This window comes from Carettochelys insculpta, chromosome 4, assembly GCF_033958435.1.
Source record: "Carettochelys insculpta isolate YL-2023 chromosome 4, ASM3395843v1, whole genome shotgun sequence".
Classification (NCBI taxonomy): Eukaryota; Metazoa; Chordata; order Testudines; family Carettochelyidae; genus Carettochelys; species Carettochelys insculpta.
This window is the reverse complement of record NC_134140.1, coordinates 116,857,024-116,882,010: the sequence shown is the minus strand read 5'-3', so window position 1 is coordinate 116,882,010 and position 24,987 is coordinate 116,857,024. Positions and strand designations below refer to the sequence as shown.

The 24,987-nt window shown below is 41.0% G+C and overlaps 1 protein-coding gene across 4 annotated transcripts in view; it reads left to right on the top strand.

The window, feature by feature from the left end:
* BMPR1B (bone morphogenetic protein receptor type 1B) overlaps positions 1-24,987 on the top strand; it is a 355,830-nt gene that overhangs the window by 323,623 nt on the left and 7,220 nt on the right. For all 4 annotated transcript variants that reach the window (XM_074993577.1, XM_074993578.1, XM_074993579.1 and 1 more), the window contains 6 exons: positions 464-566; positions 2,514-2,616; positions 9,130-9,226; positions 10,280-10,418; positions 20,638-20,830; positions 21,957-22,254. In XM_074993577.1, coding sequence (XP_074849678.1) covers positions 464-566; positions 2,514-2,616; positions 9,130-9,226; positions 10,280-10,418; positions 20,638-20,830; positions 21,957-22,254 — 933 coding nt within the window. The remainder of the gene's footprint in view (positions 1-463; positions 567-2,513; positions 2,617-9,129; positions 9,227-10,279; positions 10,419-20,637; positions 20,831-21,956; positions 22,255-24,987) is intronic.

Here is a 24,987-nt window from a genome sequence, read left to right as displayed (position 1 = left end):
ATATATATTCAGTTTGTAACGTCTTGGAATGTCACATGCACAAAAGCTGTCTGCTGATTGGGCCATGGGTTGAGAACTACAGGGATAGATATTTGTGCAGGGGGGATAGGCTTTGGGTAAAGATTTTTTATTATGGGGTTTGGGGTTTTGTATAAGAATGTCAGCTTTTTGCAGACTGACTGCTTTTGTTTGAAGAAAAGTTATTGGTTTGTGATTACTGTCTGTCTTGATTTTATTTAATTTTAACTGTTTTGGGTACAAACAGCCTGGAATAAGCGTTCATTTGTTTTTCATGTTGATATAAGACTATAGGAAGAAACAAAATTTAACATATGCAATAATAGCTTAGTTATATGCATTTTGTTATCAGCTATATGTTGACAGGGCAGAGTGTATCAGACTGCCTTTAATAGCAAATCTTCGATTTAAAAATTAATTCTGCCTTGTTCTCTCCAATCTTTAGGACTGATGGCTACTGTTTTACCATGGTGGAAGAAGATGAATCTGGAGGACGTACAATTGCCTCAGGATGTCTAGGTTTAGAAGGCTCAGACTTCCAGTGCCGCGTAAGAAAGTGGTTGTGATCAGCTTGGTCTGGCTATTTTGAGGAGGAATGTGTGCATCAGCTGCTTTGAATTTTATTTGTGTGAGAGATATGCCTTCTGTATTGAATGCTGAGGAAACGGCATCTTCTTCCCAAAATTCTTGCTATTTTTTAAGCTCACCATATTGCTAGTTAATGTTAGACCCTGCTGCCCTGCTGAAACTATAGTGTGAGTAATTACATCCCAGTTCTCTAACTTGCCCCTGCAGCTTGAATTAGGTAAAACACTTAAATTTCCTCTCCAAAACTGCTGTGTGCTCCATAAGCAGTGTTCTGGAAATCAATTGCCTTTTTCACACTCAACATTGTTACAAGTCACTGATATGTAATATAAATTCTGTATGTACAGTCAGTGTAGCCCATAATCCACTTTCATGCGGGCTGCCTTTTTAGAGTTCCAAATAGAGGAACATCATTTTCCATTTCATGAACTTCAATTAACTTCTCACTCTACAACACAATTCTCTTTCATACTTGCTTGTTTAACACAGAGAAATCACTCAGAGTTAAATCTCCAGCTGTTCTACGCAAAGTCCATTGTGACTGTGGAGGAAGGATAGCAGGTGGAACAAAGATTCTATGGGTAGAGCTACACTGCAAAATAAAACAACAAAAAAATCACAGTCATGGCAGTGAGCCTGAGTCAGTTCATGGAATCATAGAAATCATAGGGCTGGAAGGGACTTCAGGAGGTCATCTAGTCCAGCCCCCTGCTTCAAGCGGGATCAGCCCCCACGAAGTCATCCCAGCCAGGACCTTGTCATGCCAGGGCTTAAAAACCTTGAGGGATGGAGAATCCACCACCTCTCTAAGCAACGGATTCCAATGCTTTACCAGCCTCCTGGTGAAGCAGTTTTTCCTAATATCCAACCAGTTAACTTGGGCTCATGCTACAGGATTATGTTTAGAAGCATCTGCAGGTAGATGTAGGGTATACGTCTCTGGAATTGCATAGTGTAGATGCTCATGATCTGTCTTAAATCCAAGCGTTAACATTTGCCCATTGCCAGGTTTCAGAGCCCAGACTCCAGCTCAGTCAGGAACATCTGTGCTGCTATTTCTAGTCCTGTAAGCATGAGCCCAAGTTGGTTGACCTGGGCTCTGACACTCACTGCCATGATTTGTTTGTTTGCAGCGTACATGTATGTTAAGTAATGTTTCCATGCCCACACTCAGATCTGGGCCTGTCCCAGTACTGGACCAGATATTTGTTTCAAGTTAGAGCAGCCTAAGAATTGCTCTTATTAGAACCTGTTTGTAGTAAACTCCAGCTGTTTTTAGTAAGTATTTCCAAAGTACAGTGCACTGTGTTCTGTCCCTTTCTTCTCCCTTCACAAATATCTTTCACTAAAGAGAACAGATGGTGGAGCTGACTACATTGGCTTGCCCCCAAGCCAAGATTTTCAGAAATAATTGTCTACAGTGAGGCTTCTAATTGCTTACCAAATAAACAGCCAGATTTTTCAAAATGCTAAGTACCCTATAGTCTCTCAGTTCAAGCCTGACTTTAGAAATTGGTTGCTGAATCTTGTCCAAGGGGTAAAATTCTATCTGCTTTGCTTCAGAAAGTAGGACAAAGGATAGGGCCCTCAGTCTTATTGTATATAAACATGAAATCTACCTGCTCCAAATTCAAATGGAATGCTTGAGTAATATAGCACTAACACACACATACTCTCCCAGCTCTCCCTAATGCTGTTAACGGCCAAATACGTACTTGTATAATTGCAATGGCTTCAGTGGAATTTCACAGGGAATTAATTTGTTCCTTAAAGTTTTAAATGAAATGTTGGGATATGAAATCCTTCACTGGTTGCAGTGCTGTATACCATGTAGGTCTTGTTTCCTCCTCGTCAGTTTAAAAGAACAAAGTTGCTCACACAGTTCTCTGTGAATTCCTTTGTTGCAGGATACACCCATAATACATCACAGAAGAACAATTGCATGCTGCACAGACAAAGATTTCTGTAATGAAAACCTTCACCCTACGCTGCCACCACTGAAAAATACAGGTAAGGGGATGAAGAAAATACAGTCTTAAAGCAGTAGATGTGTATTTTTAAAACAAAACTTTATGTATCCTGTAACTTTTGGGAATGCAAACAGAGCTAAATACCATCATACCAACAGGCATCAGTCAAGAATTGCAGACCTGTTGAGCTAAGTGCTGCGTGAAGTAAAATAACAGTTTGTGCCCCAGAGAGAGCACAGTCTAGGTTAGGTTGGTGCAGAAATCTCTTACTTTATTTGCACATTGCTTAATGCAAGGGGGACTGGGCACTTACTGAGGCCTCTAGCCACTTGTGCTGTACAAATATAAAATGATAAAAATAATGAATGACCTCTGTCATTGCAAAAGATGTAGTTTATAGCTATATAATGATTACAATATGACACTTGGGACCAGATCCTCAGCTGCTATAAATCAGCATAGTTCCATTGAAGCCAATGGAACTAATGGCCATTTATAGTCGCCACTAATCTGGCCCTCAGAGAATAAGGGCTAGGCATTACTACACGCTCTGTCTTTCTGAGGTACAGAATAAACAAAGGAGTTGCTGTCTGCACAAATGCATTTACAGATTCGTTAGAAATTGCACACTATATTTATTTTTAAAATACGGCAGATCCTGAGTAAGTGTTACCTTTATACATATTGGCATAGCTGGTGTGCCAGATTTGTGTCATCGGCCTGAAATTGGGTACTAGGGGACAGAGTTTCTGTTTGTTTTTTGTATTGCCTGTTTAAAACTGAGAACAAAATTTGGGCGTTAATGTTCACCACTCGGTTAGGACCAGTTTCAGATCTCAGTCTAAACACACAGATATCTTACCTTCTTAATTACACCCCTCCTCACCCATGCATGTGTATGAGACTTCTCCTGCAGCCCGTACTTATATAAAGGTTTCCTTCAATGGGATTCTGCACAGCAGGGCCACAGGATTGGGCCCATAGAATGTAATATGTAAAATGATTCAGCATTGCCTGTTGAGCCATGAGATCACTGAAATCTCATAAAATTCTGACTTATAATATATGAGCTTGTTGTAATTTTATTGGTCTTTATGAAGAGAAAATAATACTTGGATAGAGAGAAAATCCAATTCGTAAGTATATTTGTATGTTTGTGTAGTATATGAATATCATTTTATTTTGGAAAATAAAGACCGTGGTTTTTTCCCTGCATACTGGTTGAATTAATCCTCTCAGCTTCAGAATTGAGCAACTTGTTCTAATTTGTTTCTCTCTTTGGTTTTGTAGTACATTTTCCATTATATTATAAACTAAATGGAAATGTAAAAATCAGGTAGTTACCATAGTCTGGTATCTTTCTACTGCTTGTTCAAAAACTCAAGCTCTTTTGCTAACACTTTTCTTTTTTGCGGGGGGCAGAAGACACTGGACTATTACGGTGATATAGCTAAGATCAGTAAACACCAAATAGCAGAGAGAATGTTTTGAATACATTATTAGATTAATAGCTTTTGAGCAGCACTGTGGCTGCTTGAATACTGTAAAAATAGTTGCTTAATGTTGTTTGACAAACAAATGGCAATATGTTGATTTAACATATATTTTTATGGTTAATAATTCTTCCAACACTAGTGGCTGTTATTTTGAAGACTGCTTCAGATAATGTGGTTCTATGGTCTGTATCTTTGGAAAAGCACTGAAGTCAGACCTTTTTGATATGGTCAGCTGTGATTCTTGGTGTCAGACGACAGGGTAGCTTGCCACTGCTCTCTCACAAACTGAACACTGACCAAAGAGGCAGTAATTTAGAATATGAATTTTCCCAGTAGGCTAATATAAGGGTTGGGGAGATCTGTGTTTATAGCTGTTCTTCCTGTCTTGGATTGTATTTAAATATGATGAAGTGACTCTTAGAATTATCCTCAGGATTTAACTAAATAACTAAAATTAAAAAGAGGACCTGTTGATATAAAAAACAATTCACTGGGTTTGATGCAAAAAACATGTGTTGCTTGGTATTTTAATGCTTGCAAAATGTTAGCTTCTCATCAGGAACTTTTGACCCAGGTCATGTCTCAGGGGAAGCTGGGGTCTGGGGAGGTCCTTCAGCCATAGGTCAAAGGTTGGTTACTAGAAATTAACCTATACATAGAATTATCATGTGCAGATGTTTGCAATTTGTGTTCTGAAATTCTTTCTCCATATCTGGCTCTTTAACCATGAACAGAATGAAGCAGCATATAGATGAAAATATCAGACAGAAGAACTATAATTAGTCAAACCAGAAAACTGTCTTTGTGTCAAGCAGGAAGGAAAAATGTAAATGCAGCTAAATCCATCTCTGGACGGTGTTCTGATGCATCCTGCATCCTTTGTAGAATAAAAATACCCTGGGGATAACATGGAGTCCCCTTGCTAGTCATGCAGCCGCCTTATTAAGGAAATGAGTATAATAATATAGTCTGAAAGGACACCTCTCTTTTAAATAATAAAAATATTACTGGAAATCCCAGTGAAAGTGCCGACTAAAAGCAGATGAGAACAAATATGTCTTTACTGATTTAAAGCCTTTATAAGCAGAAGTGGTGGTGCCACCATGTCTGGCTCCCTGCCTGTAGAGCTAGTGATGAATGGCCAAGGGAATGATTGGAGGAATGATGATGGGGTTTGATGTGTACACACAAGTCTCCAAGCCTCAGATTTCACTGCCGTTTTTACCCAGATAATGTGAATTTCGGCAGAGTGCCGAAAATGACAGCTGAGATGAAGAAGTGATGGGGTTGTGGGGAAGCACAGAAATATCTGAATGTCTCATAGACGTTTATTCCCCGTTTTGTAATTGCTCTTTACACTTTTCCTCCCAAATAAAGTCCTTTGTACTTGTCTAACTTGCTGTCCATTGCCTCCCTCACTATTACTTCCCTCACTATCTTTCTCTGACCAGTCTGGAGTGGCTTAGTTTCTGTAGATCAGCTCCGCATCAATCTACTATATCATCTGTCCAATCTCTGTGGCTGTGTCTACACGGGCACAAATCTTTGAAATAGCCATGCTAATGGCCATTTCGAAGATTACTAATGAGGCGCTGAATTGAATATTCAGCGCCTCATTAGCATTAGGATGCTTCCAGTCGCGGCGCTTCGAAAGCGCATGGCTCGGCATGGCTACACGGGGGTGCTTTTCAAAAGGACCCCACACATTTCAAAATCCCCTTATCCCAATCAGTGATCGGAATAAGGGGATTTTGAAAGGTGCGGGGTCCTTTCGAAAAGGAGCCCCGTGTAGCTGCGCCGAGCTGCGCACTTTCAAAGCACCACAACCGCAAGCATTCTAATGTTAATGAGGCGCTGAATATTCAGTTCGGTGCCTCATTAGTAATATTCGAAATATGGTTATTTCGAAGATTTGTGTCTGTGTAGACACAGCCTGTGAGTTCTGCCTTTCCTGTTCAAACTGTCCATTATGCCAAATACCAGGGTCTTCATTTTTTGTTTTTCTTCCATTCTGCAGATATACCTGAACAGCTGTAACCTCCATTGTACAACCTTCTGCAGTCGGTTCTCTTGTGGCTGTATCTTCTTATATAATTCCTCATTGGTAACCTTCTGCATCCATTCTGTTCTCTTTTGTTATCACCCATGTTTTGCATCCATACAACATGCTGCTGAATACACACATTTTTGAGATGCTCAGCTTTGTTGCTAAGCTAATCACGTTGCTTTTCTAGATCTTCTCCATCGCATTCAAACTCACGCTTGCTTTTGCTATTCTAGGCGCTATTTCCTTCTTACAGTCTAGATCATATGTTATGTTGCTTACCAGATACGTGAACTTCCCTACATTCTCTAGTTCGATCCCATCTAAACTGATCTTCCTTGCTATTTCCAAATACCATTGTTTTTGTTTTCTCGACGTTCATAATCAGTCCATACCACTTCCCTTCCTCGTTTAGCACCTGCACCATTGTCACTAGCTTTTCTTCATCTTCTTCAATAATAACTATATCATCCAAGAACCTCAAGTTCATGATTCTCATCCCATGCATAGATATCCCTTCTACCTCTTCCTTGATCTAGTCCATCACTCTGTCTAGGTGCATGATGAAGATACTTGGTAACATTGGATCTTCTTTCGTACCTCTTCTCATTCTAAACCAACTTCCCATCTCTCCGCACATTCTCTGCATGGTAGTGCCTAAACAGGGATTTTAGGTGCCTGACTTTAGGTACCCAAGTTTGGAAATGCTCAACATGGTGTATGCAATGCTAGCCATTGTTCTTTTCAGAATCATCGTCCGTGTTCTTAATTTCATTCCATTTTTATACACTTTAGACTCTCACATGTGCCGTTAACAGCGCTGAAGGACAGGGAGCCCCATTATAAGCTCATTACAGTTTCTAATAGGTATCCGAGAGGTAGCTGAGTTAGTCTGTATCTTCAAAAACAACAAGAAGTCACGTGGCGCCTTATAAACTAACAGATATTTTGGAGCATAAGCTTTCGTGATGAAGTGGGTCTTTGCCCACAAAAGCTTATGCTCCAAAATATATGTTAGTCTATAAGGTGCCACAGGACTTCTTGTTGTTCTAGTAGGTATAACTCCCTTGATCTGAATTGTGTTAATTCTTGGTTTACTCTGGTGTAAGTAAGATCAGAATAGAGCTCTGTATGTGTAACACTCAGCATTCATTGTGCTTCAGAAGTACAGAAAGTGCCACCCCAGTTTGTATTGTCATGTGTTCTATGAAATCAGAAACCCCTTGCTACAAATGCATTTCCGTAGGCTCCAGAGTCGGAGGAATTCTCCTCCTCAGTCTGCATGCTCTGTTTAGCCTCTCCTAGGCTAATAGGCAGTGACATCTTAAACTGTTACAAACCACACATTTTAGAGGGAAATGACTAGCAGACATAGACTGGTAATAAACCCTGAAACAGGACCTTTCTCTCCTCCTCCCCTTCAACCGCCACCTCTTTGACAGAGAGAACTGGACTCCCCAGTGGGTTCTCAGGTTCAGCTCCCAGCACACTTGGAGTGACACTCCAGGTAGAAATCTGCTGCTCTAATGAGAATGATGTGCTCTAGTGTTTTCCTGATAAATCCGGAGTCAGTATCTCCTTTCAAAGGGAATGGCCATGTGTTAAATGTTTACATTGTTAAACCAGTGCTCCAGGAGCCAGTAATGTCAGGTTAAAACATGACCAGTGGGCTCACAAGGCAGATCATGGTAGGTAACCTCTGTTCATGATGAAAAAGGGAGAGTAGGAAAAAGTCAGAGGCAAAGATGTGAGAGTGGATTAGATCTATAAAACAAAAGTGCATGCCAGTAAACCAAGAATCCCCTAGGATCCTCCTTGTCTCATTATCATAGTAAATCTGAAACATAATAGTGTTATTCCAGGGTGAGTCGATAAGGATAGAATTCTCACAGTTTACTGCATGTTCAGCATTTGTGTGACAGATGAAAGGTGCGGGCTTCAGAAAACCTCATCCTTATCAGCATTACAGTGACCGCCAGGCTGGGGGTGGGAAGGAGAGGAAGGTTGTGCTAAAGTATCACAGTTTTGAGACCATGTAGTTTTAAAAGAATATGATTCAAGATTTCTTCAGTTTTCAGCATGAGAATATGCATGACGGTCCAACTCATGTATTTGAAATGAGGATACAAATTTGAAGCTGTTAGCTAAATTTGAAAGCAGAAAATGAGTATGGCATACAAGGATTAATCCAAACCTTACAGTTACTTTTATAACATCGTAATTCTTACGTGTTGGTTGGGAGTACTGCATTTTTGAGTGGTTTTCAAGAATGGCTCATCTCTGCAATGACTATTTTTTCCACAAGTTCAAGAAAAAAGAATAAATATTTTTCCTTCTGAAGAGGTGTGTGAGAGAGTAACAGATACTTATATGAGTGTATGCCCCAATGGGGATTAAGCATCCCCCTCTATGTCCCCTCTTTTAGAATAGACACAATTGTGTATATTAACTGCTTTTGTTAAGACTTGTGTTGTTTTCTGAAATTAATAAAAGTTAATTAAATTAAAAGGACCCCCTAACTAGTCTATGTCCTTGACGATATACTAGGTAAGATACAGGACTGTAAATCACATGCTTGAGGGGGTGTGGGGTAGTTGGTTGGTCCTGAAGAGCTAACTGTTCCCTTGAAAATGCAGTCAAAAGCCCCAGTGATGTTACCTGTCAGAGTTCTGTCTGAGTAAAGATCTGTCAGACCTTTGATTCTTGTTCCATGTGCTATGTTTGCCCTGTTCAATGAGAGATAAAGAATGAGCACCAAATGGCTCTGAAATCAGCACATCACACAGTGTTTCAGAAGAAGAGGAAGGAAACAGTTCTGGGTCTTAATATGTTTATAAATTCTTCTGTGTCTTTCTATGTGAAATTACACCCAGGAAGGCAGAATGCGTTTTACACCTAACCTAATGTGAAAGACCTTCACGTATTAGAAGGTCATAGTTACTTCTAACATAAAAATAAAGCCATTGTACAGAAGGCTGTTTGTTTTCTTTTCTTTTTTTTTATTTTAATCCAGATTTTGTTGAAGGACACATTCACCATAAGGCCTTGCTGATATCCGTGACTGTTTGCAGTATACTCCTGGTACTTGTCATCATATTCTGTTACTTCAGGTAAGTCTGAAGTATTTAAGCTTTGTCTGCTTCACAGTTCACCTTTTTCCCCGACTATGAGCTGTTAATAAAACACACACCCACACACAGGAGGGTCTTTAACTTCACTTAGCATTAAAAAGCAAAAAGAAGTCAGAATAATATTTTATACAGTAGTTGCACTTTTTATAGCATTCTCCTTAGAAGCAAGATAGCCAACAAACTTTGCTGAGCTCTGAGAAGGGTGAGGGGTAGCTCAAGGCCCTTGGAAGGGGTGGAGCCTCAGGTGGAAGACCGTGCCCTAGACAGCCCTTCTCTGATGACTGGGGCTCTGGCAGGAATTTAAAGGGCTCAAGGATTCAGCCACTGCCATAGCAGTGGCAGCAGCTGGGAGCCTCAAGCACTTTTAATCGCCAAGCCCCATGGCATCTGCCTCACATCAGCCGGCCTGATAGAAAATATGTCCTAAAAAGTTTTCCAGTGGGAAATAACACAAAATAGCATACAGTGAAAACGAAGAAAAATAATGGTGTAAAGAGCTAATATAGTCAATAAGTCTGATAAGCCTATAACAGAATGCACACATGGTTGCACACAAATTCACAAACTATACCCAGAGCGGGAGATAGGTTCAGGAAGGCATAGGCAAATTCATAAAAATGCCTGGATGTGATTGTAATCAACATGAGCAATTTTTAAACTAGCCAGAAATGCCTTGGATCACTTCTCCCTTTCCTTAGTCATAAAACATTCACAGCGTTCGTAGCCAAAAGGTGAGGCATTTACTGCATCTCTGTTGTTAGGACTATTCTTTGAATTTGAGGTTTGAAAGATGGTATTTGGCTATGCAGAATTATACAAGCTGATAGATAGCCCCTTTCATATACCTGAAGTGTTTTAATGCTGCAAATAGATCAGAAAGTATTGGTTCACAAGTCGAACATGTATTTCAAGTTATTGCTGGGAACTTGTACATGACTACGAATTAGATGCAAGTCGTGTTTTCTGCTTAGCATTTTTATGCTCATTTCCTCATCATACTGTCAACTAATTTAATTTTCATTAAAATCATAGGCATAAAAGGCAAGAAACCAGACCTCGATACAGCATTGGACTTGAACAAGATGAGACTTACATTCCTCCAGGGGAATCCCTGAAAGACTTGATTGAACAGTCTCAGAGCTCCGGGAGTGGATCTGGGCTCCCTCTGCTGGTAAGAAAGGAATATAATTTAGATACACACATAACTCTGTAAAGCAAGGACACCAGCATAAAAATACAAGGGGATTTAGCAGGAATTACATAAGTATGTGCAGGAAGAATTAGGTTCTGAGTGTCTGTCTGCAGAAATGACAAGGATATCAGCTGGAGAATAAATATATGAGAGTCAGAGCTACTTATTTCTGAATCTGATCTCTGGTACACGAACATATATCCAGATTAACTCCACAGAATTCAGTAGGATTTATTTGGATTTAAACCTGTGTAAATGAGATCAAAATCTTGCCTAGGATCTTAGAAGTGGTGCTTTTTATGTTACATTTCAAATACTGTTACATTATTGATAGAGACAGGATGGTTAAATGGAATCCTTTTACACTTTGACTTCACTTAGCATTAAAAAGCATAGAGTCAAATCATTGTGTCTTGCACCACAACAGTCTTACAGGTAAAAGGTGTGCCTATTAAATGGAGTATAACATATATCTGTCTCAGTGTAACTATGACTGAGACTCAATAACCCAGTATTAAGGAAGCCTCAGTTTCAGCTAGAAACTTTGTATTTAGAGTAAACCTCATGGCTTTTCCATCATCAGTGTTTTAGTTTTCTGATAACCTGACAGCCCTGGACCTCCTATACCTCCTGGCATTGCAGAAGAATCAAGATATTTATTTTAAATGCTACTTTTGAAAATAATTAATTTCTTTTCCTCGTCATTTTTCAAGTGCATAGCTGAGAAGTTATACACCATTCCATCTACCTACATACAATTCATGCCTCTCAGTATCTGAGCAACTTCCAAGTACTTAAAAATTGAGTAACAGTTATTATTTTTTCTTTTTTCCTTCAGTACCGTAAAGAAAGTAGCTTAATTTATTCATATTTATAGCAACTTATTGGTTACATCTAGACCAAAGAGCATAGGTCATGTTTTACAATGTGTTGAAATTAGGAACAGAGTTTAGGAATGACCATAACAAGCTAACTTATTTTTAGATACAACTTACCCAGTCTCTCAGAGCTATAAATCCTGCTTAAAATCAAGTTAATTAAAATATGTTAGCTAACACATTTTGAGAGACAGTCATGTTTTTGAATGTCATCCTGGCCATTGAGAGAAAGATAGCAAAAGAATGAATTTGCAATTGGCTCCAAAAGTGGAGAGGTCAGTACCTGTTCTTAGCAGATGTGGGTGTGAGCACCATTCTGTAGATCTAGCTCCTACGAAAGCTCTGTCTGCTGCTCTTACAAGCCACCCCATACTTCCCAGCAGTTTTATTCTTCCCATGGAACACAGCTGTCAAGGGAGATGACAGCCATTGTATGAAAGGGGCAATATCTCTGGTAGCCAAGGACGTTTCCATGGAGAGAGTATTAAAACAGTACAGTGACTGTAAACTGGATTCTGTATTCATGGAGGGTCCAGAGCAGAGAGCAGAGTAATGTGGTAAATGTGTTTACAGCAACACAGATTTTTAAGTAGATGTGCTACTGTATTTTGCATAGGATTCAGAATATTACTGTATACTCCATAGCCTTAACATCGATTGTTGCTAGTGACAATACACAAGAAAAGAAATACATTGGATTGCAAGAATTACAGAACAATTGCCGTAGCGAGTCGTCGAGGCAAGGTGCTGATGGTGATACTGACGGAGAGACTAAGATCACAGATTAGAAGAACGTACAGCAAACGAGCAAGCAGGTTCAGAAAAGATAGAAGTACCAGATACATACAGCAGATATTGGCCCTAAGACTGATAGCAGAAAAAGCCCAATGAAAGAACAAGAATGTATACACTTGCTTCCTCCATTTTCAAAAGGCATTTGACAGTATAGATCAGAAAGTGACTTGGGTGGTGTTGGAGTCGTACGGAATGGATAGCAGACTGATACAGTTGTAGAAGGATATCAATGACAATGTGGAGGCAGAAGTGAGAACATGTGGGGAGTTGGGAAGTTGGTTTAAAACAAGTAGAGGTATGAGAAAAGGAGATCCAATATCACCAAGTATCTTCATCGCACATCTGGAGAAAGCGATGGACAAGATCAAGGAAGAGATAGAGGGGATATCTGTGCACGGGAAAAGAATTAACAACTTGAGGTTTGTGGATGATAAGGTTATCATTGAGGAAGATGAAGAGAAGTTAGTGAGAATGGTGCAGGTGATAAACGAAGAAGGGAAGCAGTACGGACTGATTATGAACATCGATAAAAACAATGGTATTTGGAGATAAGAAAATAGGAAGGAAGATCAGTATAGATGGTATTGAACTAGAAAATGTAGAAAAGTTCACATATCTGGGGAGCAACATAATATGATCTAGACTGTAAGAAGAAAATAATGACTAGAATAGCGAAAGCAAGAGCAAGTTCTTCTTCGAGTGTCCCCGTGGGTGCTCCACATTAGGTGTCGGGCTCGCCCGGTACCGCAGATCAGATCTTCCAAGCAGTTTCTGCCGGACCGCGCATGCGCCGGTGCGCGCCGCTCCCTTGCGCGCTCCTGGCCACGTGCGCGATCCGGTCCCCGCCAGTTCCTCTTAACCACCGTCGGCTGCAGACGGAATCCGACTAGGCTACGGCCAAGTTAGCATATTCAATGGTTTTAACTCTTTTTCTTTAAAGTTTTCAAGTTCTTAGGCTACTGTTAAGTTAGCCAGTTGTTATTTTCAAAAAAAAGAAAAAAAAAAAAAAGAAACAACAAGCGGGATGGCATTCAGTCCAGTCCTAGTAACAAGTGGAGCACCGGAGGCCAGGAGCCTAGGGCCATTAGCCCTCCTGCCGTGGCAGGCTATCGGAGAGGGGGAAAACAGCACAGAGAAGGTGCTAAGTACCCCATTAACAACTGAAAGACTCACCAACAATGTCCTCTTCAGGATTCAAGAAATGTGAGTCTTGCCGAGAGGCAATGCCGGCGTCTGATGGGCACAGTCACTGCATAAGGTGCCTTGGGGAGTCCCATGTCACGCAGAAATGCTCCTTCTGTGCAAAATTAACAGCCAGAGCAAGGAAGGACAGGGAGATGCGGCTTAAAATGCTGCTCTTCGACAAGGCCCTCCAGCCAAACGTGCCGGAGCAGCCGCAGCAGGAGGGACCCTCAGGGGCCCATAAAAGGAAAGCCGCCTCCCTCACCCCATCAGCGCAAAAATGGAGGAAAGTCTCCCCAGCCCGATCCCTGCCGGCAGCAACAGCGAGCGGGACGGTAGGAGCGCACAGCCCCCAGCCGCAGCAACAGCTGATTGGCGGCGGCACGGAGAGCCACGTGGAGGCAGCTCAGCCTCTGATAATCAAACAGCCGCCCCGCACCACAGGCAGGGCGGCGGCTAAACAAGCGGCGGCACCGCAAGCAGCGGCACCGACCCCCAGGGAACCGGCGGTGCAGAGCGCGCAGGCACGCAGCCTGCAGGCACCGGAGGACACCGCCCGTGCGGCACCACCCATGAGCGTGCCGAGCACGTCACGGACGGGGCCGAGATCCCCTACACGTCAGGGGGCGGAGCTACCCCCTCAACGGAGGGGGAAGGCTTCACACAAAACAAGGCACCGCAGCTCCGCTCCAGACAGGGCTGCAGAGTTGCTTTCTCTCAGCCCTCCGCTTATGCTGCAGACTCCAACTAGAAGGCAGGGGTCCCCCCTAGCCTACCCGGAGCCCCCATCTCCATTTTTACAACCAGCCTCGCCCTGGCTGGGACCACCTTCACCCTTCCTGGGGTTTGAGCCGCTGGAGTGAGCAAGTTTGAAGGCGATGGATAAGATCTGGAAAAGCAAAGCAGTTAGCTTAGGCACTAAGCTGAGCGTCTTGAAAATGTGTGTATTCAGCATCATATTGAGCGGATGTGAGGCATGGGTGATAACAAAAGATTCGGAAAGAAGAATATTGGCATTTGAAAGGAGTTGTTGTAGAAAGATTCTGAGAATAGGATGGATGCAGAAGGTCACCAGTGAGGAATTATATTGCAAGATACAGCCAAAAGAGAACCTGCTGCAGAAGGTTATAAAACATAAGCTACAACTATTTGGGCGTAGTTGCAGAATGAACGACGAACCAAAAATCAAGACGCAGGTATCTGGCATAATGGACGGTTTGAATAGGAGAGGCAGACCCTACAGAGAATGGATAGATGATATAGTAGATTGGCGTCGAGCTAGTCTACAGAAACTAAGCCACTCCACACTGGACAGGGAAAGATGGAAGGAAATACTAAGAGAGGCATCAGACACCAATGGGCGCTGAGCCCACGGTTACTGATGATGATGATGATGATTTCTGAAGGCTTTTAAAGATAGGAATAAAAGGACGAAAGGAAAGAACAAATAAAGCTGGGTGGGGTAATATGTGTTCCAAATGTGTTCTTATCCACCTCCCCAAATATTATATTTAAACTGGGCATATGCCTGGTTGGTTAACCGCAGCTCCACCAAAGTGTCTAAGCCTAAGATCCCACTGCAACATGGTCCCGCTGTGCTCAGCAGACTGCAGGATGTGCTGCTGATAGAGCATAGAAGTCAGTTGCTGGGGCTCTTTCAGGTTGCATTTAGCCCACCCTGCACTTGTTTCTGTCCCAGTTGTTTTCTGCCATACCTGGTGGCTTTGTAGTCACTGGACCTAGTCTTAGTTTCTTTAATAAATGAGGAAATTTTCCTTCCTTTCCACTACTCCCTTTGCCTAACTAACAAGTTGTGAACATATTTTCCTCATTTTTTTACCTCCATCAGTGAATTTTTAAAAGAAAATTATAACACAGGAGAAGCAGGTTCATGGTGGGTGTTACAGTGCAGCCCTAAAGCTTTTGCTATGGTGAACATAATGTATCCTTTCTGTGCTTGTCAGATAGTTGCTGCAGCAATAGACGACTTAGAACTGCATGGATTAATACTTACTGTCCTAAGGAAATGCCTGTGCCCTTAACAGATATGTACAATTATGTCTGGTGGAATACACTATCCTTCATTTTTGAAGAGTTTATGTCCAGTTTATTTATTATTTATTCCCAGTACAGTAGACCCCTGATTTACATGTAGGTTGCATTCCTGGGCAACCACATGTAAGTCAAATTTTGTATATGTCGGGACTGAGTGGGTGAGGGGCCCTGCCAAAATGCAGGTCCCCTGGTCCTGGCTGCGCCGGGCTTCCTGTTGCCACCTGGTTCCCAGTACCCTGCCACTCCCAGGAGCCAGGAAACTGACCAGCGCAGGAGCGCTGGTCACTTTCCCAGCTCCCATAAGTGGAGGGGAGCCAGGAGTCAGGCTGCCGCCTGGTTCCCAACTCCCCACCACTCACAATTTCAACTTGCATTATTGCAAGAAAAGTGTAAGTCAAAATCGTGTAAGTCAGGGGTTAAAATTGTTTCGGAGAAACCATGCCAGACTCTTTTTGTAGAACTCATAAAATGTTACTTTATGATGAACAATATTGTCTTTCTTTTCCAGTTTACTTACTATACTGGAAAGAGAGGTTACAAGAAAGCCAAACCTTAACCAAGATATTATCATTAGTCAGACATTCAGCTTTGCAGATATTCTCTCTGAGTTTTATTTGCATTATTCATAATTATATGGTGGTTTTTAGTAAATCCCGTGCCATTTCTGTTATAGAGTGTTTTGAGGGATTTTTTTTCAATTATTGTATCTATAGCATACAAGTTTGCTGAAGGTAGAACGTTGCCATTCAACTTCAAAGCCCTGCTGAATTGTTTAAAAAACTTGTAAAGAAATGTTGCTAGCCTTCAAGCTCAGTTGTACATGCAATCTTCTGCATCCAAGCAGATCTCCATTTATCTCAGTGAGCTTTCAAGCAGCTGCAAGACCAGGGCCAAAAGCACAGAAAACAAGCCATTTTCAAGGTATATGAAGGTAGAACTGTTTTAATAGGACAAGTTTGCTGTGTTAGACATAAGTTATTCAATTCAACTTCCTTGTATATTTTTATAATTACATTGGTAAATACATTTTGGTTTTGGATTGATTGAATCATAACCGTAGTCACAAAATTCTGTGTACACCAAATATTTCTGCACCAAACCTTTGTTTGAATTTCATGAACAGCAAGTTTTGTGCCTTTAGCCATGATGTTTTCAATCAAGAAGCAAAATCACTATTGTGACAGGACAAAATTCTATTCAAGGAACAGTAGAAACAGTTTGTAAATGTTTAGGTTATCCTGGCAGAAGACAGAAGCAAAATGCTATGTTTCCTAAGAGGACCAATGTCGATATTTGCAAAGAAAAATAAAAACATTGAAAAACTAGTGGACTGCTCATTGTGAGCAGTTTGCAATCAATCCATAATACAAAATGTTTGCAAAATCTGTTTGTCAAATGATTTTGAACAACAAATGTATTTTTAACATCAAAAGCCATTTGTGAATTAAAATAATTGGTACACAATAAATAATTTGACCAGTTCTAGCAGAACGAAAGCAATGTAAGTCTTCCATGTAATAGTCTGCCTTTCTAAAACTCATAACAGAAATGTGATTTTCTTTTTAATATAATTTAATAAGGAACTTTTCATCATTAAATATTGTAATTGCATGTGTTTTATGATGCCATTACATAAATTTACACAAATTGTTATTTAATGTAATTCCATTACTGTATTTTTCAGGATGCATTCTTTAAAATAGACAAATTGGAAAGCAACAATAGTAAAATTACATTAGAAAATGTTTAAGAAAAATTCCAATGTAACAGAATGTTCAATTACTACTTCAAAGAATAAAGGAGAATAAATCAGTTTAAAGACAACTTGAGCTCCATTTTTGTTCTTGGCTTGCACTGGTGTAAATCAAAATCACTGTAGTGAAGCCACCATCTGATAATATAGTAATACATACTAGGGCTGTCAAAATTCAGCTTTTATTTGTATGCAGATAAGAGAAGGAACTTGCAGAGTGGTTATTACATAGGTTATTGTTTTCAATGTAAGGTGAATTAAAAATATGTTAAATGTACTAGTTTAATATAAATGAAACAGACATTACCCAACAGGTCTGGAATGCCCCTGTTTTCACATGCTTTCAGACAGGAGCCGAACGGTTTCAGTCCTGTTCAGCAGAGGTGGAAAAAGTACCCAGGAAGTTAGTTGAGTAAAAGTACAGCTGCTTTGGTGGGGAATGTTCTAAAGTACAAGTCACCAGTGTCCCTCTGGAAAATTACTTGTGTAAGTCTACACACACACAGACACACACATATCACAGCTTTACTGTACACAAGTATCCAGATGTGAAAGCAGCTGTACTTTTATTCAAGTAACTTTCTGGGTACTTTTCCACCTCTGCTGCTAAGCGTCACCAAATGGAACACCTGCAGTAATGTAACATCTTCCATTGTCTTCTGGTCAGTTTTCAGAGAAAATAAGAGTAGCATATTTTTGAAATCCAGATTTGAATATTAATTTCAAGTAGCCTCGTTTACCAGAAAGTTTTGTGAGAACATTGAATTAATGTGACTTACTAAGGAGTCAGAAAACACTGCTATTTGAGTGCATTAAATTTTATGAGACTTGTAGGTGGGTGAAGGCAAAAATCTGGACTTAAACACTTAAATATCTAGAAAATTATAACTAATTACCAAGGTCCAATAAATGCCTTGGATTCAAGTATTTTTTGGTCAAAGTTAGATGGATAGATAGAAGATAGATAGATATCCTATGAAATCAAGAACACTTCGCCCCTCAGGTTTGAACTGTAACAGTGACATACAAGCAGTTGCCATTTCAATACCCTATTGTACTAGCAAAAAAAAAAAGGCAGTAAAGTAGCACTTTAACAAAATAATTTATTAGGTGATGAACTTTTGTGGGACAGACCCACTTCTTCAGACCATAGCCATACCAGAATAGACTCAATATTTAAGGTCTGTCCCACGAAAGCTCACCTAATAAATTATTTTGTTAGTCTTTAAAGTGCTGCTTGACTGCTTTTTTGTTTAGATAGTATATAGACTAGTGCAGCTCCCTGTCTGTTACTATTGTACTAGCTTGTGACTTGGAAGTAAGAGGTTGGCTAGCTCCAGCTTTGAACATCTATGCCTCTGTAAGTTGCCTCACAACTTCTGCTCTTGTTTTGTCCTGTGAATTGTTCGGGTTATACAGCCTCCAGTTGAGTCTTATTCCTGAGAGGTTAAGTTAGTCTGTCTTTGCTCAGAGGGGCTTTTTTTAGGCATAACAGGTTTACTTGTTTAATAAATGAGCGGTCAGTCTTCCTTAGCTCTGTGTCTGATCAGTCATCTCATCAGAGATTACTCTGCAACGCTGCTGGCTGCACTAAACTTCTGGGTACAGTAAAACCCCGAGTTATGTGGGGGTTGCATTCCTTGCACCCCTCATGTAAATCAGACTTTGTGTAAGTTGGGGAAGGGGACCCTTCCCTCCTCCTCTGAGTCCCTGGGAGCCTGGAGCCAGGCACAGCAGCACTTGGTCAGGTTCCAGGCTCCCCCTCCACCATGGGAAGCTGGGAGCCAGGCACAGCGGCTCCTTGCTCCCAGGGGGTTGAGAGGCTTCCCCCATGAGCAGTGGCATCCCTTTGGCTTTCCCCAGCTGGAGGAAACCTGGGGAAGCCATGTGGCTGCTCCTTTCAGTGCTCAGCCGCCCGCTGCAGCGCTTGGAGCCAACGGTGGAGAGCTGAAAGCAGAAGCTGTTTGGCTGCTGCTTTGAGCTGGTGAAGGAGTGCCCAGCTGAGGGAAGCCAGAGGGATGCTACTGCTGGGGAGGGGGGGGAAGCCTCTCAGTCCCACCAGCTGGGGGAAGCCATGCCCTCCGAGGCTCCAGCTACCCACCTCCCACAGCTGTAGAAAGTGGGCATCTGGAGCCCAGGATTTGAACATTCATGTTAACCTGTTTAACACATATGTCAAACTCATGTAAACATGGGTTTACTATATAAGTCAACAGGTGCTTTGAATGTGGCTTTTATTCGGAGTGAAACTACATGACAAAACTCATCTCAGTGGACAATCACAGATTTTAAGCTGTGCCCCCAAAATTAATGTCTTGGGGAAATATTCTATGAATCATAATGATACATTGTAACCTCTCAGGCCTCCTAACTCCTGCATGTTAGTAAACTATAAAACCACAGACATTTTCAAAAATAGGAAAACTCCTTCATAAATTAAAAAATGGGAAGAATTTTGATAGCTACTCAGTACATTTCAGTAGCTAATTGGTGCCAAATTCCCTTAGGCAATTCTGAAAATCATCAGTTGTCTCCTGTTAATGTAAATGAGAACTCCTGGGTATGCAGCATTTTGGAAAATCAATGGAATTCCTAGAGCCGGTTGGGAATTTTCTGTAAATGTAGTTTCCTGAGGAAAATGTTGATTTTACTGAATTTCTTCAGTTTTCCTAAGAGCAAGGCTACTTGTCGGACCTTTATCTTCCATGATGTACCAGTGTCTCTCCTCTGACTAGTCATCATGGGAGCCCACTGATGCACCATGGAAGAGAGAGAGCTTTCCAAATGGGAGCACAAGGTGCTGTGTTGTCTCAGATTGCTGCACCAAAGTATTCTGTGTCAGTCCGTTGAACTGAAACCTTTCAGTCTGGGAATAGCTCAATGCAGAATTTCAACATTTCCAAATAGATTTTTTCCCAAATTTTTCATTTAACATTAATGTTTCCTGGAATGGTAATTCTGTTCTTCTGTCAGCTCTGTTGGTTATTGAGGTGTCTACCTGTGGATTTAGGACCCTGACTTTAAGCTCCTGTTTTGAAACTCTTAGCCTGTCAGGTGTATCTGTGCCTATGCTGATCCACTGGCATAAAGCCATGTGTGTTTGTGGGTGTAGCCAGATTCTCCTGTAACCCACACACCTTCTGGTTGTGGTATGCTGTCCCATCTAGTGATACCAAGACTACCTGTAGAGAGAATGATGATTCTACTCTACAGCTTCAGCTAACAGTCAAGGTGGCTTTTAGTTCATGCAGTGGAGGCTCATGCGCTAAGCTCCAGAGACCCCAGGTTTGATTCCACCTGTTGGTGTTACAAGAGGGTGTTACATTTCTGCACCTCCCTACACCACAAGAGTGCCTGCACTAGCACTCTGTTCCCTGGGAAGCAGCAGGAGATTCCATCTCCTGCAAGTCCTGCCGATTCCAGTTTTGTGCAAAGTTTTGTGTGCTTTTAGCATATGAGAAAGAAAGAAGACCAACAGAGATGAAATACATATGTTGTGGAATATATTCAAACTACATTTCTTGGGGTTTAACAGGTCCAAAGGACTATCGCAAAGCAGATTCAAATGGTGAAGCAGATAGGTAAAGGTCGCTATGGAGAAGTTTGGATGGGAAAATGGCGTGGAGAAAAGGTCGCTGTGAAAGTGTTCTTCACCACTGAGGAGGCCAGCTGGTTCAGAGAGACAGAAATCTATCAGACTGTCCTGATGAGGCATGAAAACATTTTGGGTGAGTGAAGTAAAAGACAGCGATAATACTGTTCTAAGTTTCTTAGGCTTAGTAACTTAGTAGTTGCTGATGTCCTTTTCTTCATGTATTTTGTCATCTGCCATGCTTTTCAGTTAACCACAAATACTTCTCTCTGTACTCAAGAGGTATGTCTCTCTTGTGGCTGCTTGGGCTAGCTGTACGAAAAATCAACTTTGCAGCCATCAACTTTCGACTTCTCCAGGGGTCTTCATGGCAGAAGGTCGACATGACCTCTCCTTCTGTCCACCTTTCTTAATCCTTATGGCTTGTGAGGAGTTCTGGGGTCGACGTTGACCTCGTAATGTGTCATTTCATGCATACACAAAATGTCGCTTCGGAAGATCGAATCTGGGTGTTCGTGTGATCTCTCTCTGGACAGTTACATCACTGGAGTGACCAAGAACTGAGCAGGCCTTGCTTACATGAACTGCTTTTGTACTTGTCCTTGTACAAGCAAAGACTGGGCTATTTATTTGTATGCCCCTCCTCTCCTGATCATAATTTAACCCTTAACCTGGGGATTAGACAGGAAGCACTGATGAACTTTAGCATGAGATATTCTTAATGTAGCCATATAATAACTCAGAGTAATTCTTGTGTATTTTTTATGCAGTGTAAGCCACATTTTGATGAACTTTAGCATGAGATGTTATTAACTGAATGCAATATACAATACCATCCTAATTATCTGGCCTCCAGTTATCCAACATTTCATCTTATCTGACACCACAATTCTCCCCCAACTCAGCAGCAACCAGCCCACTGCCCCAGCCCCGCAGCAAATGGCCTCAAGGCAGTGGGCCCCACAATATCTGACCTCACAGTCGCCCAGCCCGGGAAGCTGCCCAACAGCAGCTGGCAGCCCATCCTGTGGAAGCCAGCCCCAGGCAGCCAGCAGCTGGCCCCCATGTTATCCAACATTTCCTGTTATCTGTCAATCAGTCAATCCAGTTTATGTTGGATAATCGGGGTTCTACTATAGATTGGATAAAGAAGTTGAGCTTATAGCTAAAACATACAAGTTGCTGAGAGATAATTTATAGAGCCGTATGTAGTGTTTAAAAGTCACAAAAATGTTAATCTGAAAATCTTTCCCTTCCTACAGGGTTCATTGCTGCAGACATTAAAGGGACAGGCTCTTGGACCCAACTGTATCTTATCACAGACTACCATGAGAATGGCTCCCTATATGATTATCTGAAATCCACTACCTTAGATACAAAAGCCATGCTGAAACTGGCATATTCCTCAGTTAGTGGCTTGTGCCATTTGCACACTGAGATCTTCAGTACTCAAGGCAAACCCGCGATTGCCCACCGTGATCTGAAAAGTAAGAACATTCTAGTGAAAAAGAATGGAACCTGCTGTATAGCAGACCTGGGCTTGGCCGTTAAATTTATTAGGTGAGTAAAATTAGGTGCAAATTCTTTCCTGACCCCAGGCTTGTTAATGTCAGCAAGAAAATACGTGTTCTTTAATTGAAAGGGGTCAGAGAGATACTATGGGTCTTTTTGTATTGTCGTTTCTTGGCACCAGGATATATACGGCACAGCCCTATACTATATTAAGGACAGGCATACTATTTATTGCATGCTTATAAAAAGCTGTTTTTATATCTAAATAGTCATTCTAGTTGTATAGTCATACAAATTCAATTTAGTATTATTTTATGAAGGGAGCCAAGATGGGGGTTAAAGCAGTGATCGTATGTGTGATCAAATATCATAATAATTGATTGACTTCACACACAGAATAATTGAAATAATCTGTACATGTAACTAATTGGGATGTGTTGAAAAGTATGCTGCTATTTGTTTAATTTCCTACAAATCGAATTGCTGGTGTATAGATTTGATTTTTGAAATAGCTTTTGAATTCAAGTTTTTAAAAATGGAAATGTGTTTAAACAACAAGGAGCCAGAACAACTGTGGGTTTAACAACTCATGTGGTTTAACAACTCATGGGTTAGGGAGTTATTGCCATAGGACAGCTGTTTGGCTGGTTTTAAAAGTATTTGTGTTTGTAGTGCCATTCCCTGGTGGGAATGCATGTTAGCAGTTCTGGGATTCTATTTTTTCAGCACAAAAATAAATTGTGTGTTGCAATTTAAGAGACAATTTTGGAAAATGTGGCTTTTCTTAAGTGTTTAAATAAAGAGATTCCATACAAGATTTTAAATGGATATTGTTTAGAATACAGATAAAGGCAGCCTTCTGTCCTCCATCAATTGATTCATCTGCACTAGTGTCCTTCATTAGACACTTCCTGAAAAAACGGAAGCTGATTGTCTGGGAAACAATAGCTTGGAATTCTATCAGTGTACAGGTTTACCAATGAGTAAATTTCAAGGAAAGCAATTTATCCTTTGCCAGTATGCTTTGCCTTGCGTAAATACAGTAACATGTCCAACAGGTATAAATCAAGAAGCCAGAGAGCCAGCAACTTGTTGCTGTATAACAAGACACAGTAATGCCATTCTTTTATTGTGATCCAACCAAAATTCACTTCATATGCTTAGGAGCCTACCGAATTCACAGCCATAAATAATGTATCATAGAGCCTGAATCTGGTTTCTCACTGTAAAATCTGGTCTTTTATGTGCTTTTATGCTATATTAAATAAATTCCACAGTGGATACCAGTGTTTCTCAAATTAGGGGTCCTGACCCAAAGGTGAGTAGTGAGTTGAAAGGTTATTTTAGGCTGTGTCTAGACTAGTCCAGAACTTCAAAGGGGGCATGGTAACTAAGTTATCAGGAGATTACTAATGAAGTGCTGCAGTGCATATGCAGCACTTCATTAGTCAAAATCTCCCCCGTGGCAACTTCGAAGTGTGAAACTTCGACATGCCGGCTTGCGTGTAGCCGCGGATCAGCCGTGGGTACATCGAAGTGCTTGCGCTACTCCAGAGTTTTTTTGAGGAAGAAGGGGCTTCCAGAAGATCCCCACGGGCCGTGCGTCTGCACGTGTATTTTGGACTCAGGAAGAGTTTCTTCCGGACTCCGAACCACCTGCCAATATGCTAATGAGGTGCAGAAAATTTGCATCTGTGCCTCATTAGCATCTTCCAGATAACTCATTACTGTGCCACTTCTGGACAAAGTGGCACGTGTAGATACAGCCAGTATGTTTTAAAACTTTGAAATGGATTAAAATAGACCATGAATTTGGTAGTGCCTTTTGGTACGCTTAACACTTTCTACTGCTGCGTCTTTATTTGTGTATCCCTCAAGAGGAATGTTTTCCACTGAGAGAAGCAGTGACTTCAGTACAGCTGCCTTTTGTTATTTTTTGCTGACTGTCCTTAAAATTCTTAAATTCCATAAATCAGTGCAGTTCCCTGGAGTCAAGTCATATTGCCCCCAGGAAGTCAGCAAGTATCCCAGTGCACAAATGTATGAATGATTTTGTCCGTGACCAGTGACACATATCAAGGAGGATCTGCTTGTTTGTTATTTTCACAACTGTGGTGGAATTCATATAGTTATTCTATCCGATTTTATCATTTTTAGTGGATATAAACCATTTAGGTGTAACAGGTGAAGGAGAGACAACTTTTAAAAAATCCACAAATTATGCCATATCTAGAACTGAAAATCATTGGAGTTGATGCTGCTATATTTGCACAAATGGGAGGAAAGCCAGTGGTGTGTGTAAAAGGTGTCCATCTCTTCTATTACTTTATGCATTAAATCTCCACTCTTCACTGCATTATCCATGTGACATGTGACATATTTGACTAGGTTTGTTGTACAGTATACGTAAGTGTTTTACAACCTGGGTGAAGAAGAGTTAGGAGAGATCAGGAATAATGCACAAGAAATGGTTAGTCTGTTGTTGTTCTTCATAGGTCCAGCTTGGCAGATCCAGCTCTTAACCTCTCCTCTATTAATTGTTAAGACTAAAACGGTAGTGCAGTATGTTAAGAAAACATCATTTAATGAAGATTTGATTGTTATCGCATGCATAAGAGTTTAGTCCAATGTTAATGAAATCTCTTAAATGTTACCAGCATCCCTGCTGAGTCTTACCTCTGTTGTGGTTCAATGCTGGAATGAATAATATAGCTTAAAGCAAGTAAGCCTTTGAAGAAGGGTCACTGTTCATGCGAAGTAGCTTTCCCTGTAAGAATTGTT